This window comes from Barbus barbus (assembly GCF_936440315.1).
Source record: "Barbus barbus genome assembly, chromosome: 46".
Taxonomy (NCBI): Eukaryota; Metazoa; Chordata; class Actinopteri; order Cypriniformes; family Cyprinidae; genus Barbus; species Barbus barbus.
This window is the reverse complement of record NC_136724.1, coordinates 11,446,851-11,467,363: the sequence shown is the minus strand read 5'-3', so window position 1 is coordinate 11,467,363 and position 20,513 is coordinate 11,446,851. Positions and strand designations below refer to the sequence as shown.

General features: G+C 35.2%; 1 protein-coding gene across 1 annotated transcript; it reads right to left on the bottom strand.

Moving 5' to 3' along the window:
- Window positions 1-2,306: 2,306 nt before the first annotated feature.
- On the bottom strand, window positions 2,307-19,272 carry LOC306865084 (cysteine-rich secretory protein LCCL domain-containing 1-like). Its single transcript, XM_079409451.1, has 15 exons — window positions 19,055-19,272; window positions 16,822-17,114; window positions 10,555-10,673; window positions 8,831-8,963; window positions 7,681-7,796; window positions 7,462-7,562; window positions 7,058-7,204; window positions 6,457-6,517; window positions 6,257-6,323; window positions 6,037-6,167; window positions 5,919-5,962; window positions 5,290-5,362; window positions 5,069-5,144; window positions 4,842-4,975; window positions 2,307-4,087 (listed from the first exon to the last, which is right to left on the bottom strand). The coding sequence occupies exons 2-15, from the start codon at window positions 17,077-17,079 to the stop codon at window positions 4,036-4,038; spliced, it is 1,512 nt and encodes a 503-aa protein (XP_079265577.1). The 5' UTR covers window positions 17,080-17,114; window positions 19,055-19,272; the 3' UTR covers window positions 2,307-4,035.
- Between the last annotated feature and the right edge of the window lie 1,241 nt (window positions 19,273-20,513).

Genomic DNA, 20,513 nt, shown 5'->3' with positions numbered 1-20,513 from the left:
TTCATAATGTTTATCCCAAATTCTGACTTTACCATGCAAATGTTGCAGCAGAAATCGAGACTTGTCCGACCAGGCAACCAATGTCCAATTTTCTATTGTCCAATACTGTTGAGCCCGTTCAAACTGTAGCCTCGGTTTCCTGTTCTTAGCTGACAGGAATGGCGTACACTGTGGTCCTCTGATTCAGTAGCCCATCTTCTTCAAGGTTTGACGTGTGCAGTCAAAGATGCTCTTCTGCATACCTTCCATACCTTACTGTTGCTTTTCTATTAGCTCAAACCAGTTTGACCAATCTCCTCTGACCTCTGGGATCCACATTAATTTTTGCCCACAGAACTGCCGCTCACTGAATATTTTCTCTATTTCGGACTATTCGCTGTAAACCATAGAGATGGCTGTGCATGGAAATAGATCAGCAGTTTCTGAAATACTCAGACAAAAACAACCATGCCATGTTCAAAGTCACTTAAATCGACTGTCTTCCCCATTCTGATGCTCCATTTGAACTTCTGCAGATTGACTTGACCATGTCTACATGTCTACATGCCTAAATGCATTAAGTTGCTGTCATGAGATTAGCTGCTTAGATATTTGCATTAACAAGCAGTTGAACACATGGTTTGGGTAGTTGAGTTAGTAGTTGATTTGCTTGTTTCAAAGCTCTGCAGATTTCTCTGCAGAATCATGGGTAACATATTTTTTCACCAGGAATTCCACTGTTAAACCCAATTATTTAAAGAATTAGTTGGCATAATGCAGAATGATGGCTTAAATAAAAGCATATATCATTAATTAATGTCATAGCTCACAGTAAATCTGTCTTTAAGGATTTAAAAGTTATCTAAAACTCAGTTCCCCTATAGAGTAAATGAATGGGGTTTTTACTTACAGAATCCTACTGTTGCAATTTATAAGCTTTAATTATATCACAGCCAACATACTTGCTAGTCAATTGCAAGTGGTTTTTGGGGGCAGGGCATTCTTATTCTAGATACTAATTGGACACAAATCTGTAGTGCAGGATAAATAGTCATCAAAAGTCATCAACAGTTTTGGTCCATTTTCAGAAAATTACATGTAGGCTTTAAAGCTAATAGACATGTTATAAACCCCCCAAAAGCAAAAGCTAAAAGACCCATTTCAACAAATAGCACCTTTTAAATAGCAGTTTGTCTCAACCCTGTTAAGCAATTTTTAGTTGTTTCCTTAAGCTTTTAACACATTAACTTTATAAGCAAAATTGTGTAGTAGACATACAAATATTTCTAAAAGACCTTGTCTTAGAACTGAGCTCCATCAGGTCCAACAACCAGAATTATTCTGACATGCTCACAGTGTTGCTCTTTGTCTGTTCTCACTTAGCTGAAAAAGAGCAGGTGAGCATATACACTTTCTGTTTTTCATTTTCCCTAAAGTGGGTATTTCCCTCTGTTTTTTTACATTGTCGATTATGCTGAAAGCAGTGGTAATGCTAATATTTCCATGTCCTACGTTATTGCTTTTTTGAGTAATTTCTATCCAAAGGCACCAAACTCCAATAAACAAGCAAAGTTATTTATCAAGGTGTTGAAATCATGTCATTATACATTAGTGGCACTTTATAATATAAACATATGTTAGTGTGGCAGTCACCCTGCATTATGCTGTTTTGTTATGAAGTCAGTGTGGCTGGCTGGTAATTGCACTCAAGTTGTGTTTCTGGACTGCAGGCGTCCAGGTGGAACACAACCTGGATGGAGAGTGATGTTTTGGACATTAGCCATAAATCTTGGCTTTCTATGGCACAGCAGACTGCAATTGTGGCAGGTCTGAAAACAGACAGGCTGCAATGACAAAGTGGACTTCTAACTAATAAACAAGTTTTAACAGATGACTTGAGGTGTCTGAAACTGCAGGTGTTACATATATTTACTAGCAGCTCCTGGTTTAGTAGTTATCGTATTTAGCCATCCTTCTTACCGGGAAGACAGTTCAATTCTTCTACTAAATTAGATCTACAGCATCTATCAGTCTGAATGAATGAAAGTAATGTGGAAGCGTGCTGCTCGATAAAATGATTCTATAATCCATAAGGGAATTGTTTTAGCTGTTACGTTGAGGGTGAGAGAGCAGTAAACACTGAAAATTATTCCATCTGGATTTCATTACAGACAGATGGCCTCAATAGTTTCTCTGGTCCATGCATTGTGCCAGGCCAGGGTTTCCAAAAAAGAATCCAAATCCATAATCCTAATAATAATAATAATAATCACATTGTGGGCTGAATATATAACTACATTTTCAGTTAAAAAAGTGTGAGATTCATTGGAACTGATTACTGAAGTTTATTGTAAAATGTTACAATGTGAGGTAGAAAACACAAATATATACGATCGTATGCTTACATTAGGCCATTATAACAGACATTGCAACCTTGAATATATATCCAATTCAAAGAGTTTTGAAGTTTTCCCATTTAAAGGGATAGTTCACCCAAAAATTAAAATTGTCATCATTTACTCACCCTCATGTCGTTCTAAACCTTTATGAGTTTCTTTCTTATGTTAAACACAAAAGAAGACATTTTGAGGAATGCTAATAATCAGAAATATGATGTCCCCATTTACTTCCATAGTATTTCTTTCCCTATATGGAAGTCAGTGGGGACCAAAAACTGTTTGGTTCTTCAAAATATCTTCTTTTGTGTTATTCATCTTCTTTCGCATTTAGCTTGTACAGTTTTGGAGTAAATGATGATAAAAAATTTAATTTTTTGGTGAACTATCCCTTAAGCCGTAAAAGCTGTACTTGCATGACAAAAATAGCTGCTGTTCTCTGAACGTTCTGAAATGAGCAATAACATTTAAAAACCATTAGATGAACGTCCAACTAAAACATTTCAGAAATAAAAGATTCCACAAACAATGTATAGATAACACTTTTGTGCTAATGTTTTGAGAACATTACTAAACATCAGATAACTCTGAACGAACATTATAGAAAAATTTAACTTTAAACGAACCTTGCCAGAACATCAACCAAAGTTCTCAGAATGTTAGCTGGGGATGTCTTTTATGTCAACAAAAAATATAAATGTCTACCCTCTGTTTCCTTTTTGGTTGTGACCAAACCAGTTGAGAACCATTGCATATAAGTTCTGTCACATTTACTCACCTTAAAAGTTATTTTGAAGAATGTGGGAAGTCAATACAGAAGTCAATGGCTACCGTCAACTGTTTGCTTACCCACATTCTTCAAAATATCTTCTGTGTTCAGCAAAATAACAAAATTCATACAAGTTTGGAACAACTTCAGGGTGAGTAAATGATAACTGAATTTTCATTTTTGGGTGAACTATCCCTTTAAGGAATTACAAAAAGCACCTCAAATTCATTTGGACATAATATAAAAGCTAGTTTTTGTGAACCTACAAAATCATTAAATCATAATACAGTTGTTCTTCTGAGACAGTACACAATACCTATGTATACAGCACCTCATTAGAATTAATACTATAGACAAGCTATTTACAGTGTTTAAAGATGTGGACGTTTCATATTATGTTTGGATGGTTGGATGTTTTTAGATTTAATATCCTGCCCTGCAGGATTATACCCACATTCTTAATTATCATCAAAAAACCATATCAGCAGTCCTTTCTTGCCATAAAGCAAAAAATATATAAAAATAAATACATAGTGAAAAAAAAGAAATCTATAAATGAATGAGAACTTCCTCAACATGTAATAAAACTAAAAAGCTAACTGTCTCTAAAATGTTCTTTACAACAATAACAGAAGATTAAAACTCCTTAAGTGCTTTTTTTTCTGCAATACAGACACCATATTCCCTGAACGATCCTCTAATGTTTTTATGCAATACAATGACTAATCAGCTTGACGCATTGGAAAGGGTCTCCATCTATAAAGCAGTCAACATTTATCTGATAGAAAATACAGCACAGGCTGGTTAGAGCAGAAAAGGCCTTACAATGAGCCACTATTACAGCCTAATCAACAGACCGAGTCGATGAGTGACCACGATTTCAGCACACGCTCAAATAACGGCGAATACCCTGAATGCCTTGCCTCCTGCGGGGTTCTGCAAGCTGCGAGAGAACACAGAAGTTAAATAAGCATTGTTTCCCAACCTTTAAACATAATTATGTACATAATGACTGGCATTTGGTGAAAAGTTTATTTAGTAGTGCAGTGAAATGATTAATCGCGATTAATCGCATAAAAAAAAATGGTTTACATACTATATGTGTATTGTGTTTATTTATGTATATATATATATATATATATATATATATATATATAAATATGCACACATACAGTATATATTTTGAAAATATTTACATGTACAGTATAAACATTTATATATTTATATTACATTTTATATTACACATAAATATATTTCATATATAAACATTGCATATATTTCTTAAATATATGCATATGTGTTTGTATTTATATATATACATAATAAAAATACACAGTACACACTCATATATTATGTAAACAAAAACTTTTATTTTGGATGATTAATCATTTGACAGCACTATTATTTATTGCAAGTAGATGTTTATGATATTGTGACGAATCCTTTGTGATTATCTGATGGGTTGGCTATGTTCATTTCAATTGTAGAACACGTTCATTCATCTGTGATTTTGTCTACCATACCTTCGAAGTGACTTATAAAGTTTACTCTACCATGCTTGGAGTGGAACCACTGGTACAGCTTTACCCTAATCAGCTTTATTAATAAAGGCCTGTGAAAAGCTTATGGAGAGACAGGGCGCCCCATACTCTGCCTTACACCAGCTCCACATGGGCCAGTTTGGGGATAAAGCCTACCTTTCTGAGTTTATGCCGTTCTGGTATGAGGAAATGTACAGCTTCCTGTTGTCTGCGGGCATCACGTCAACGTAACCACCTGATTTGTTTTTTAAAACGCCAGCATGAATTGCAGATCTGCATATACTAGATTTCTGCAAAACAAATTTAAATTTAAAATTAGGTCTTTGGAGGGGCGGCAATCTTCTTGCTTTCAGTTTGATTTTGAAAAATAAAAAAAAGCTTACATCTGAATAAATTTTGGTGCCAATGACTCGAGAAAGGTGGAGATTTTCTTGCAGGCAGTTCTGAGGACAGTAAATCCTTGTGGGAAGACAAGACAGGTTGGAAAGATTTGTTTGAGAGTGTAATAATAGTTTCAAATGCTATCGGCAAGTTTTGTTTCAAAACAGATTAGATAAAAGAACATTTCACCTGGAGGTTTGGTTCATTACAGATCGAGTTTTACCTTGGACAGTGTCTTGCAGGTTTCTGGTAAGGGCACAGTGCAGAAACTGTAGTCTCACATGTGATAACTTTTACTGAAACAAAGGAAAGATGATGAAATTAATAGTAAAGGTACTGCATGTAACAATCTGGATCATACAAGTCTTGGTTGTACAACATTGTGCTTTTTCTTCAGCTACTTAGAAAATAATTATTATGACTATTGTTTTAAGAAGTTTATTTTATTCAGCAAGAGTGCACTAAATTGACAAGAAGTGACAATAAAGATGCAGAAAGGAGATTCTGCAAAAAAGTTGTTCTTCTGAACTTTTTATTCATCAAAGAATCCTTATATATATATATATATATGTGTGTGTGTGTGTGTGTGTGTGTGTGTGTGTTTTGCACAAAAATATTAAGCAGCACATCTGTTTTCAACATTGATAATAATAATAATAATAATAATAATAAATGTCCGTTAAAAATCAAATCAGCATTTTAGAATGATTTCTGATGGATCCTGTCACACTGAAGACTTGAGTATTATATAATAGCCATTATATAAAATATTTCACTGCTGAATGACACAACTGACCAATCAAAATTAAGTATTACAGAGAACCATGTAATATATTCTAAATTATCATTTACCTGTAACTTTGGATACTGTGAAGGCATTGGCACTCTGGTATTTCCTGCAACATTTTCATTATGTTAGATGGAGTTGTCTCTAATGCACATGAAAGTCAATCTTGAACAGGCTGCTTACCCAAGGGACTGAAGTCCATTTTTGTATGATTTGATGAAGAAGTCCTTTCTGCCCTGTCTTGTGACATCCATCCAGCCTCCATCATTGTCAATGACACCGTAATGAATGCCTGCCAGGCAAATACTGGATTGCTGAGGGCGAAGATATTGTCAGTGTGAAAAGTTTAGACTATATGTGATAAAATAAACTGGAAAAAAAAAAATCTTTATGCCAGGCTTACCATGTCATAATACACTGTTCCAACCACTTTCGCCATGCTGTCTAAACAACCAGCAGGACACTCGTACCTATTACAGATGCAATAATTATAATAATAATAATTTGGAAAAATAATAGCAGAAACTGGAGTGAAAATTGGAATTATTGTTATTATCATGAAAAAGACCTATGTGATGTATAGGGCATGTTTTTTAATCTCACCTACTGCATGTGGTGCCTTTACACTGGTCTCTTAGCTTTGTGTCACATGTCACAAACTGGGCTGCGTAACAAAGCAGAAAAAAACACAGGTGGTTCATTTATGTTTAGATATGCTGTATAATTTAGCAGCACTGCAGAAATGCACAGCTCTGTTCCTGCAGTTTTGTAAAAGCAAGCCGTGGAATTCCAGCAGGAGCTCATGGTGGCCAACAGCAGGAGATCTCAGCTTTCAGTCCAAACCCGCTTTCAGCAAAGGAAGCAATTTAAAACCCACAAGTATTCATCGTCCCCAAAGCAAACATACTCAGCAGGGAGATCATCATTATGAGAACAAAAAAACCTCCCTGCTGCACAAAGTGACTTGCAACATTAAATATATGTTTGAAAAAAAAAAAAAATGGACAGATCCATGCCCGATGAACATCAAAACAATCAGAGTTAAACAGAAATAAATTTGCATGCTAGCAATTTTAGGGTGCAGTCACGTTTAGAAAATTAATTTTTTGATAAAAAAAAGAAGATGTTTTTCAAGCACAACTTTTATTTCTGAAAGTGGTTCCCCCTTGATGCTGGAAAGTATAATTGGAGAACCACAGCTTACACATCTGTTCCTTGCTCACAACTGCATTTGGGCGTCTGGTTGGTTTTGGGGCCTGTAAACGGGGCCCAGGGCTATGAGGGGCCTCTGGTTCTATAGAATTTCTTTCGTCTGTTTCCTCATGTGGGCTTTGTCTATTTATTCCATCACCTGAAATTGAAACAGATAAATGAGCAGTCTTACATTTTGCCTGGGTGCTATTCATCAAGCAATCTATAAATGATTCATTAGACACAATTTGGTATTCAAAAATTTGTGTAAGATTCAGTAAGATTTTTTTCATGTTTTGAAAGAAGTCTCTTAAGCTCACCAAGGCTGGATTTATATGATCAAAAATACAGTGAAAACAGTCATATTTTTGTCAAATATGACCTGCATTACTAGTTAATTAAAATCTCATAACAAACCTTTATAACAGAGGTTTTCTCTGCACATTCCTCCATAGCTGGGTGGACAGGCAGAGCAAGGAGTGCCATGCTTATATGGGGCATATCCCCACCAGTTACCCCTGTACAGGACGAAACACACACAAGGACAGACAACATTGACAAGCTATCATAATATAGATGTCAAAGAATGAGAGCAATATTTAATAATAAATGAAGAATAATGAATAAGTTACTCACTTTGGTGAGTAGTTGCACACAAGATAAACAGCCTTTGCCCAGATCTGGCCCCACACATTCATGTTGTAGCACACATTGATCGCACAGCCAATTCGACTACTAGTTGCCCAAACAAGCTGGAATCAGTAAGGAGGCAAAACAGACAATCAAGTTATAACTGCTTAAAATAAATATATCCTTAAATTGCCTTAGGCATTATCTTTAACATAAGGAATGTGTGCTATAGTCTATTAAAATCTTTTTGCATGGGTTTTCCCATCTTGTCCATACAATGACGATCTTAAAAAGAACACACAACAAAAGAAAACAAGTAGTTATGTCCATATGATTTACTATATTTATTGTAATAAACCAACCTATCACTGTCCGTTTTGAAACAAAACTATATTATGGCTTTTACAAGACTTGAATAACAGTGCATAGACATTTAATGTGTTTTCTTAAAAATAATCTTAATGGTGTTTCTGTTCTTTTTTGGAGCTCAGCTGAGTTAGATCATGGTCAATATTTTTTTATAATACGGGCTGTTGAATGCTTGAATCTGATTGGCCAGTTGTCAGTTTTTCCTACTTATTGTATGGAAAAGAGTTGCGTGAAGACTCTTCAAAAATAATCTCCTTTTATTATTAATTATAAATGTTTCATTTTTCCTTTTACTTTAAATTAGGCTTTAAATGTTTGGTGGTTTGGTAGTCTTTAACTGTTTAGCAGTATAAATATTTTGTGGCCATTTACGGTTACAGCTCAGCTAAACTTCTGAGGTCCCTCAAGGCTCTATCTTGAGACGTCTTTAGTTTTAATATGCTATTTCATGATTAACAGCCATTACAATTGCCTTCTAACATCTAAGAATCATTGTCAAAAAGGCATACAGATATTGGCACTCATGTTCTGGTAGCAGACTGAAGCGCTTCAATGCTCTCCTGTCTGGTGCGCTCCAAAATCCATGTTTAGACTCCAAACAATTTAAAAAGGCTGCAGCTGAAGTGCTGACAACCAGAACGAGAGCACATATTACATTGTTATTAAAATTCCTTCACTGACATCCCATACATTTCAGAATTGTTTTCAGATCTGTCAAATGCATAAATGGGTTTGCACCTAAATACACGTGATGTGCTTATGATGTATGCTATTACTGTATATCTACCTGAGTGTAGTGGGTACAGACTGGACCACTGCACCTAAAAGGGCAGTGAGGGTTACATTCCTGGGGGTATGGGAACGAGTAGTCTTTGACCTCATCATACCAGGCTTGTACATGAGAAGTAGGTGGACGGTATCTGACGTGAACATAAAAAAGCATCATTAGTAATTTAATTCATTGGACTAATGCAATATAAAGTCAAACGTTTGCTGACATGTATACTACTGTTCAAAATTTTGGAGTTGATTTAAAAAAAAAAGTTTTTAAAAGAAGAGTCACCAATGCACTTATGCTCACCAAGGCTGCCATTATGTGATCAAAATACAGTAAACAGTAATATATATAATTTTTTACAATTAAAAACAACTGTTTTATATTTTAATATATTTTATAATGCAATTTATTCCTGTGATGGCAAGGCTGAATTTACTCCAGCCATTACTCCAGTCTTCAGTGTTACATCCTTTAGAAATCACACTAATATGCTAATTCTGTTATTATTATCAATGTTGAAAACAGTTGTGCTACTTAATATTTTTGAGGAAACATGGCATGATAAATTTTTCTCCAATATTCTTGATGAATAGAAAGTTCAAAAGAACAGCATTTTTTATAGAAATCTTTTGCAACAATGTTGAAGTCTTTACTGTTGCTTCTGAACTATTTAATCTGTCCTAAATAAAATGAATAATTCCTTTCCAAAACTTTTGAACAGTAGTTCAAACCACAGTTCATTTGGTTTTTATGTGTTTAGTATTAGTCCTGGTATTTATGTGTTATTTAAATAATACACAATAATAGTCTAGCATGGTCGACTCTCAGACTCAGAAAACCAAATAAGAACATACTTACATATCTAGATATCTAGTTAAACTTCTAGAAGTGCCTCAAACCCTTGCTAGAAAGTCCCTCAAGTGCCAGTATCTTTTAAAGATCTGTTGACACTAACTTCAAACGTTCTTCAAAACAGCTCACTGTATCAGCATGGTACCTTTGACTTCATTTCCAGGTGGACTGATAAAAAAAACACCATGTACCCTTAAAGTTGTGTAAATCTGGCCAACCGGATTACAGTTTGCCAGATCTAAAAAGCAATCTCCAATTTTATATGCAGTATGCATCAGGCGGTCAGTAAACAGCATGTAGGTGGTCTCTGAGTGTGTTACCTGATATTGAGACTGATGTAAATATAGCATTTCACTAGTTTAATTTAAATACATGTTAGACATACATTTTTTTAATTCGTATTTTTACTGAATGAATTAAATGGATTAAAAGTAATAGGCATATGTTATTATAAAGTAGAATCCTGAAAAAACATCATAGTTATCACAAAATATGAAACAGCACAGCTGTTTTTAACTCTGATCATAATAGGAAATGCCTTTTGAGCACCAACATACTAGAATGATTTCTGTGACACTGAAGACTGGACAAATGGCTGCTGAAAATTCAGCTTTGTCATCACAGGAATAAATATAAAAATGTAAAACAGTCATTTTAAATTGTTAAAATATTTCACAATATTACTGTGTTTGCTGTATTTTTTCATCAAATAAATGCAACTTTGCTGAGCACAAGAGACTTCTTTTACAAAAAATCTAAAATCTTAATGACCCAATCTTTTGAACAGCAATGTATTAATAAATCAAATTCTAGCTGTATAGAAGTTCAACTCAATGACTATTAAGCTCACATTGCTATAAAACAGCAAAGGACATTCAGACCTTCCCCAGTGAACTCCCAGGTTCTGACCAATCTGAGGCAGGAGGCCAGCTGGGCCATGTTCCCACAGGCAGGTCTCGGCCCATTCCTGAGCACTCTGCTCCAGTTCAGAGTCCCACACCTAAAAGAAATACAGAGACATGGCTGAGATTCAGATGGAAATGGGTGGCAAGTAGAGCGCTACAGAAACAAAGCTGTTTAATCCCTAATCTTTTGTATGTGTAGTTAAGATTATGACCTGTTTATAATGTGGTTAACAGGAAAAGGCTTCAGTCCTGTGAAAGTCAATGGTTGTTGTAGTCAATAATAGAATGACAGTTTTCGCAGGTTAAATTCACTTTAGCCTTCCTTCAATACAATGTGTGCTTGTAGGCTGGAGAAAGAACAAGGTTTCTTTCTGGTTTATTTCTCTTGTGCCCTGATTCAAATGGCACAGTGATTTTTTTTTTGGATATAATAATGATACAATAATTGGATAATGTTCCCATATGTTTCTGTATCTGTCTTCTGTAGCTCCTGCGCTGTGCTGCTAGTTTTGGTCACAAGCTACATCATTCAAGGCCATTCACATATGTTTTTCTGTCCATCTGACCCATATTTTGCAGTTCAATAAAAACATCTCGTTATTCTGGAAAAATAAAAAAGCAATTTCACCATGAATGGAAAGCATACAAAATTCAAGGTTGGAGAGAAACCTGAGCCAGAATTGTGGCGGGGGTGACAGGGGAGTTATCTGCCCTGTCACTGCCCATACATGTTACACTTTTTCCCTGGGAAGTCCCAAAGCACAGTCCAACAGTAAACCTGCCCCAATAAGGTCCCTAAAATAGCTGAAACAATTGCCTGAGACATTAATCCTTGAAGTGAGCACCTGCCAACTGGATGTCTGCTTGGTTTGCTAAGCCACCCATCAAAGTGGGCCTTTATACTGCACTGTAAGCCCGTACAAGTTGATTGAACTTAAAAACTTTATGGAAACTCTTTGCCCTAAAAAAGTTGATTTTGTCTTGTTGAACAAACAAGACATTTCAAGTTCTTTCCAATGAAAGTGTTAGTTTATTGAACTAACTATCTGTTACAATAACTAAAATTGACCAGTTACGGTAACTCAAAACATTAAATTGCACTAAAGTTAACTTTTAGTAGACCAAATTGCATTTTTAATATAACTATTTAACTGGTTTAATATGACTGATTTCTCTGCCGATTTATTATTCTTTAAGTTACAGCTGCACAATAAACAAGGACAAAAATACAAACAACAAGGATTTTGTTTTAGAATTCAGTTTATTTTAATTCATTTTACAAAATCCATTTAACAAATTTCAGGTAACTTTAGGTATGTTGAGATTTTGTCTAATTAAACAAAGAGAAAATGTATGTATTTAATGAATTGCTCATTAATCAAGATGCAAGGCATAAGTCAATCCTAAAACAAGAATGGCCTGAGAGAGATTCTCTAAACCGTCCTTCCCATGATTACCCTCTGAGACGATTCCTTACAGGGGCTAGATGGAGGCGAAAGACAGGGGATGTTGTGCAACATCTTCGCTTTTGCGGATTCCAACTGGAACGTTTTGGTGTGAGACTCATCATCATCAGAAGCCTGGACATGAAGGAAATGAATAAAACAAATTTTTAGCTAAAAACTGTTATGACTCTTTTAGTTTACATCATTTATAACAGAAAGAAAAATCAACAATACTTACAAAGCATGCTTTGAAGAACTTCATGAAGATTTTTTTTTAAAATAGGCTCATTTTACAACTCCCCTAGAGTTAAACAGTTGAGTTTTACTGTTTTTGAATCCATTCAGTCAATCTCCGTGTCTTGAGGTAGCACTTTTAGCTTAGCTTAGCATAGATCAATGAATCTGATTAGACCATTAGCATTTAGTCATCAAAAATTACTAAATAATTTTCCTATTTAAAGCTTGACTCTTCTGCAGTTACATCGTGCACTTAGACCGACCGAAAATCAAAAGTTGCGATTTTCTAGGCCGATATGGCTGGGAACTATACTCTCATTCCGGCGTAATAATCAGGGAACTTTGCTGCCGTACCATGGGTGCAGCAGGCGCAATGATATTACGCAGCGCCTGAAAGTAGTCCCAGCTAGGTAACTAGTTATGATATAGCTGGGGACTACTTTCAGGCACTGCGTAATATTATTATAAAGTGCATTGACGGCTCAAAGATTAGGACACAGAATAGGACACATGCTTAATTGATAACTATTTTATTTTCTATTTGGGTTTATGTATATGCTCTATTTAAGATTAACAGTATTTTTTTCCAAGGCTTTGTTAGATGACAGTGTCTCCTGTCATAGCTATGCAAAGATTTGATTTCAAAAACAGTAGCTATTAAACTATTTATTGTTAATTGTTATGAATTTAAATCAGTATTTAACCTCAGAATGATCTCAAAGTAAAAAGAGGTGCTAAAGTCTGATTTTGTGGTGGCTGTGCTTTAAAATTAAATTATTACAATCTTAATTCAAGTGATGAAGGATTTTGAAAGTCTGACAGTAATCAGTGTTGAGTACTGCTCTAAGGTTAACCCTGCCTGCTTTAAATGTTTGAAAATTATTCATAGTTGGAAACATTGATTAGGAATATAGAAAAGTCAAAAAGTAATAAAAATGTATGTATATATATATATATATATATATATATATATATATATATATAATAAAAAATACCCTGCAATTGTACTTTTAGTATACTAAACTGGCATACTTAATGTCTGCAAAATTGGAACAACTAATTTTGTACTTCATTAATTCATTTAATTATGCAGAAGTAGTGCTGAAGTCCAACTAAAGTGGAACAATTGTAAGAGGTACACTTTAAATATGTTGCATTTAAAGACCGATATTATTCAAAGATCATATAATCCTCATCAACAGTGACATTAAAACACATTTTAGGCTTTATAAAAAGTATAGAGTAGTACTCCAAATAAAGTTTAATTATCATTTTCATATCAGTAAGTCTCAAGCAATGTCAGTAAATATGTTAATAGATTTGAACTATACTTAGTATGAAATAAATGTTGTTGTTTTTCACTAGGGTATTACTGGCTTCAGGTATTAGGGTATACTAAATCATGCATGCAACAAAATCAACCACTCCTAAACCACAAATAGACTGTTTAGTGGTCAAAATCCAAACCAGAACATCAGTTACTGTTAGGGTACAGATTTGCAAATTTCCACCAGTAAATGGTCTATCCTGCAAAATCTGTAACCTCAAAAAGGGTAAAGTGATTCTGTTTGCACAGCGTTCTCTGTAGGGGACACCCCCAAGAATCCGACCACACTTAGACAGGACCAGTAAAGGAAAACATGTCCCGTCAGTGCAGACACTCACACTCTTTCACACGCCATTGTTTACTTCATTTGACACCTCATCAGCAGCACGTTTTTTGTCATCTGGTCACATTCCAAGAAAGTGAAAAATTTCCAACGTCCCTCAGGAGACAATTTTTTTCTGTTGAGAGGGAAAGTATTACATGAGAAAAGTGGAGTCATTGCAGCTGCTACAGCATATGTGTGCCTGTTGAAACGAGGGTCTGTTGATTGCTCGATTTCCCCGCTGCAGTCTGGAATTCTGCTGTTTTGCCTAGAATTCCGAATCCGGTATTATAAGAGGCTGTGGAGGGTTGGAGCTGTGCATCATCACATTCCATATCTCCACATCCATCACACCATTCCTATTACTATCACTCTGCTGAGCTGCCCAAACTCCACTCCTGACACCCAGTTAACAATCCCTGCAAGGCATCTCTCAAACCACTGCCGGTCTTTCTGAAAAGCTGAAATATAAATATGTCAAGAGGTCCACTTATTTTTTTCTGTTCTAAGAGTGTAAATTGCATTAGTCTCAAGGTACTGGTTTGTTTAGCGTGCAAAGGTGCCATGCTTCAAATTCTAATTTAATTTTAGTTTGAGGCAAATGGTTCAAAATAAAGAATCCTTTGATTCTGATTCAAACAAAAAAAAATGGTTTTGTTTTGCTTTTTTTAAAGGAACACTTATTTTATGCTCTCCAAGGATGCATTTATTTGATTAAAAAAACAGTAATAAACTATTGTAAAATATTACACTTTAAAAGAACAGTTTTTTAATATATTAAAAATGTAAAGCTGAATTTTTAAGCAACCATTACTCCAGTTTTCAGTGACACACATGTCAGAAATCATTATAATATGTTGGTTAGGTGCTCAAGAAACATTTGTTATTATTATAAATATAAAAAATGTGTTTTTGCTGCATAATATTTTTTGTTTAAATCAGTATATATTATATACAGTATATATATTTAAACAGAAAAAGTTTTTTTTTCTTTCTTTTTTTTTGTGTCCACTTCATATTTGCATTTGAAAGAATATTCTATAAAAAAAAAATTCTAAATGTTTGATTGGCATTGTAAAACAGAGCACATTTAGACACACCTTAAAGGGACAGTTTCTACAAACATGAAAATCTGTTATATTTATAAAAACCTTTCTTTTGAAGAAAGATTTTGAAGAATGTGAAGAAATTGTTCATTTTTGTGAGAACTGTTCATTTAATACCTCTTGGGAGCCGAGGTCTTTGTAATGATTGGTGGTAATCCAGCCTGACTAAGCAAGAGGAAATGCTGCTTCTGAAATGATATTGATCTGTATTTGCTTTACAACACTTCAGATACTGACATTCTGTTAGTTTATATCCACAAGTCAACATTGCGTTGAAGGGGTTCTTTGCCTGTTTCACAGAATGACCGGATGAATAATGGGAATAATAATTTCTTCCATCTAGACAATGATCCTTCAGATAGAACAATACATGTGTGATTTATATGCAGAGTATGGATGGTGGTGAGTGTCTGCAAGTGTGTGGTCTTCTGTTAAACAGCCCACTGAAAACTGACAGCGCTTGAGCAAAGATATATCAGGGTGTAATCATGCCACAAGCATCAAACTTTCAGCAAAGCAATAAGTTCACTGAAGCTGTACACTGTTTATGCAACCTTCAAATATGCATATTATTTTAATACTTTATTTCTATCCTGCAATGACACCAGTTGTCTGTAATAATCTTGTCCCTTTTTCTTCTTTTTTTTTCTCATAAACCTCTAGAACCCCACTAGTCACTTTGCAAACAAAGACCAGGCAATTAAAAACAAATACACACTTGTGTTAGCATTTTTTTCCAGGCTTAAAAGAACAGACATAACCCATTTATACTCTTCTCCAGTCACATTTTAGTTATTTTTACTAACCCTATAATGTTGACACATGAATTTCTAAAGCCTCTAAATTATCAACATCATCAAACTTTGCTGAGAAACCTGTTGTACGTAATCTTCTGAATACATTCTGCCCTGTGATTGGTGGTTTATCTGTATGTTTAGCAATTAAAAGGCCTTTAGTGTAATTCCAAAAATGTCCCCTTCAGGTCACGTGTCATTTTGCAGAGAAATGTTTAATAATTTTATAAAGAATATGTATGTATAATAATTTAAGGTAAACATCATTTAAAAATATATATATATATACTGTTAAAATGAGTATCAAATATGATACAACAGGCTTTTGAGGAAGGTTTTTGTGCATCTCTCAATCATCATTGTTTTGCATTGCATTATGCTTTGCTAACCAGTTTTGATCACAAAACTAAGCAAATGTCTTAAGACATAATTGGAAGATTATAGAGTAACAACTGATATTTACATGCATTTTATGTATAGTCTGCTGCTATACTGTTGTAAAAATCTCATTTAGCAGACAGAAAACATTTACTGTTTTCTTGTAACAATATTTTACAGCTTATATATTACTGAATTTATACAAATTAATAATTAATATTAATCTTATTCTTTTTTCTGAAGTTATACTGTGCATTTTATTCTTAAATGCAAGGTTTTTTGGCTGCTTATTAAAATCTACTGCTTTCTTGTCACATATAATAAAAAGGCAATTCATGTTGCTACCCATTATAAGACTATAAATTCTCAAACACTTTTGTGATATCTTGAAAAGGCTACAGAAAATCAGTTTTGTAATTTGACAAGGTCATGAAGAGCCCATGAATTTAAAATGACAATTTTTACCTCTATGCAATACCAAAACCTCAAAAACAACTGTTGACTTCAAATTAAGTCAATGCAAAACTGCAAAATTGTATTGTGTACACATACCACTAAACCACAGTGGATAATTCTTCCTAATATGTGTTACTCAACATATTTTATCATTTATAGCAGTGTAGAGATGTTTTACCATGTATTCCATATTTGAAGCCGGTGGGTAGACCTGCCCCCGGAGTTTGTTGTGGAGGTCCAGGATTGCTTGCATGTCACTGGCAGTGATGGCCCTCTTGCTTCGCTGTCTCTCCACCATCCAGTCTCCATCATCATCCAGGTACTTCTCCAAGAGAATGCCGAGATCTGTGGCATTCAACAGCACCATGGCGAACACACTCCGGGTCACCAGCAGGAAAGAGAGACCCCTCAGAAATGCAGAGGTTAAGTGACCCATGATGGATGAGTTCTGAATATGACGTCTGAGAGTAACTGAAGAGAAGAGGAAGAGCTTTTTAGGCAATAAAGCTGATAAATAAAACAGGTGGGGGAAGGGTTACGCCTTGGAAGAAAAAGATGGAAAATTCCAAAAATTCCTCCAAGCTTTGGTTTACATTTTGAAAATTATTATGAGTAGCCTATACCATTAGGAACATAATTTTGCAGATGAAGGGAGGGTACAAACAGGACACAACAGTTGTTTCGCATTTACAACTAGTCATGGGAAGTAAGACTCACAAAGAACGATAGGAGTCGATTCAGCCCTTATTTTATGTCATGACGCACTTACATCGTCACTTGGTCCCTGGCATTCTGCCTTGCTGCTTAGGCCTACACTCTAAAAAAATGGTGCTGTGGTTCTTGGCTCGTAATCATAAGGGAACCACTTTTGGTGCTATATATATAGCACCATATCTTTAAAGGTGCTATACAGCACCTTTGTCAAATGGTGCTATGTAGAACCATAAGAGGTGCCCTACTGCATGTAGTTCTTCAACAAAAATGGTGCTAAACAGTGGTGGTGATGGCGCAGTGGATAAGACACATGCCTTTGGTGTGAGAGACCCGGGTTCGAATCCACTGTGAGACACCAATGTGTCCCTGAGCAAGACACTTAACCTAGTTGCTCCAGAGGCGTGCGACCTCTGACATATATAGCAATTGTAAGTCGCTTTGGATAAAAGCGTCAGCTAAATGAATAAATGTAAATGTAAATGTAAACAGCACCAACAGTGGTTCTTTGGCTCATGAAGAATCTTTAAAGGGGCTTAACATGTTCTTTGTATGGAAGTGGTGCTATATAGCACCTTAATCACCCCAAAGAACCACTGAAGAACCATACAGGAGCTTAAAAGGTTCTGTATATGGTAGCGGCGCTATATAGCCCCCTCAGTCATGCCATAGAACCGGCGAAGAACCGCTGAAGCACCAAGATTTGGTGCTATACAGCACCAAAATGCTTCCCCTATGATTACGAGCCAAAGAACCACTTTTAGTGCTATATGGCACCATTTTTTTTTGAGTATACATTTCCGCCAATTACGTTTCGTTACAGTGTATTATAATAAAATCATTGATGTTTGTATTGTATTGTGTATCTTAATTTTTGTGAGTCATATTAAGTATCCACTTCTGAAGCCTAGTTTAAAAGCTAATAAAAACGTAGCCTATGTATAATACAGTTGATAAAAGCGTTTAACCAAAATATTTATTATAAACTAGTTCACGTTAAACAACAGAAAAATATATCTCGTCTTAAAATTGATTTTAGATGGTTTTTTTAATGTACTCAGCTTATTCTGTTTCGTAGCCAGTTAAAACTGCAGTAAATTCAATTAATACGGCTAAACATATTTCCACTATGTTTTTGTAACTTCCTTTTCAGGCCATCGGTTCTCTACAAAGATGCTCTCTGTTCATTACGATTTAGATAAGTCTCGGTTCATTGAGTCATGTGAGTTGACTCGAGCATCGAATCAGTCGTGAGCAAATTCAAAACAGCTAACCTCGATTCATTTAAAAGATCCGATTCAAAAGGACGACTCGTTCACGAATTTGAGACGGCAGCTCTTAACAAGCTTAAAAACTTTATTTATTATTATTATTTCAAACTAAACGTCAAATAGTCTGTATGTCAGATGTACCAACAAATAAAATATAGCGTAGACTTAATGCAAGCTGTACAAAATGATGCACAAAAACACTACGCTAAATAATAAATAGTCAATTATTTTGCTGCTGCTAAGACATAGGGATAGTAGACAGTCTCTCACGAGACATGATGCTGTCAGGTACAACAAACATTGCCAACATTTAGTGTTTTCGTCAAAAGGTCTCGAATTAACACATGCAGAACGACTGACCATGACTTCACTAGCAACTGATTAAAAAGTGTCTATTTTTAATAAGTTACACTTTTGAATGCTGATTACCTGAGATACTGTATCCAGCGAATGAGCGCTCACTCAGCTTTTCTGCAGACTTGCTAAAAGTTTCAGTACTGAGCAAGTGTGACACCAGTAATATGTTTGCGAATGCTCATACATAGATCCCAAAGCATCTGTAATCGCGCTCATACATGCAGTTTAACGACCATCAGTGTGCCGAGGAGACTCGCTTGGTTCCCCTATATGCAACAGGCTGCAGCATCTCTTTAAATCCACACTCAACTTTTTTTACAGTGTCGAATTTCTTTGTAAACCACACCTCCAGTGTTTCAGTCAACCCACCCGTTTAACCTGGATCCAAATAAATATTTAGAGACTGGATTTTGTGTGTGTGTGTGTGTGTGTGTGTGTATAAATGTGTGCAATGTGTTGTAGAGGCTAATGCAAAATACATCATTATTGTTATCCAGTAAGGTATGCATGAACTCAGTGGTGACGTGAAGTCAACAGAGCTTGAAAAAATCCTTAGATTCTAACCATGTTGATATGAGAGCATTTGTATTAGATTTCTTCCGAAACATCCCAAATGACTTGCTGGTTTAAGTTCAAATTCATTGTTTGTGGAACCTCAATCTCAGTGAGGGCCAGAAGATCAGACCAGGCAACATCTATAGTCCAGTTTTGGTCAGCAAGTGGCCACCACAGCCTGGAATGGTGCCTGGGCTTGGGAACCTCGGGAAAACAAAAATGGCCATCTGCTGCTGTCCTATGTACTTCACCGATTGATGTGGCCTATTCAGAGATGTACTTCAGCAAAGAACTGATGCAACATGTGGCTATTTCACATACTGTTGCATTTCTGTCAGATTGCACCAGGCTGGTCATTCTGCTCACACCTCTCTCATTAATAAAGCATTTTCACCCACAACATGCTGCTTGCTGGTTATTGTTATTTTGTTTTGCACTATCCCCTATAGAGTCCCTTGTGCATAAAAATCCCGGAAAATCAGCAGTTTATATTTAAACCATGAGTGGCTCTATAAATCATTCAGTAGTTGGATCACATTTCTTTCTAATTTAAATTTTTGACAACAGAACCACTGGACATTATCTGCATTCTTTAATATGTGTAACGGTGTATATATAGGGTTTTAAGCTGTGAAGTTTGTTTTTAGGATTTAGAAAAAAGAAAATGAAAGCTGATTTATTAGTTAAATATATTAAGGTTCTGCAATATATAAATATATTGTGGAAACGTAATTTCCTGTAGAGCTGCTTTGTAACGATTTGTATCGTAAAAAGTGCTATACAAATAAACTTGAACTTGAGCACTAGGTCACTACTCAAATAAGGTAATTTTTGATATCTTGCTTCCATGTTAATTGGCAAATTTTTATAATAATCCTGCAATGTACTGTAAAAAATAAACGAGAAATACAATTACTGTATTATCTGCTAAATACAAAAAGTCTTAATCATAACATGACCATAATTTTGCCCAACC

What these genes read in the sequence shown, in the direction of transcription:
- LOC306865084 (XM_079409451.1), bottom strand. Translation starts at nt 17,079, where the DNA reads ATGGGTCACTTAACCTCTGCATTTCTGAGGGGTCTCTCTTTCCTGCTG. An exon ending in TCTGTACCCACTACACTCAG is followed by an intron (nt 7,797 to 8,830) that starts GTAGATATACAG and finishes TACTGATTCCAG; the next exon opens with CTTGTTTGGGCAACTAGTAG. An exon ending in AACGGCATAAACTCAGAAAG is followed by an intron (nt 4,088 to 4,841) that starts GTAGGCTTTATC and finishes GTTCTCTCGCAG; the next exon opens with CTTGCAGAACCCCGCAGGAG.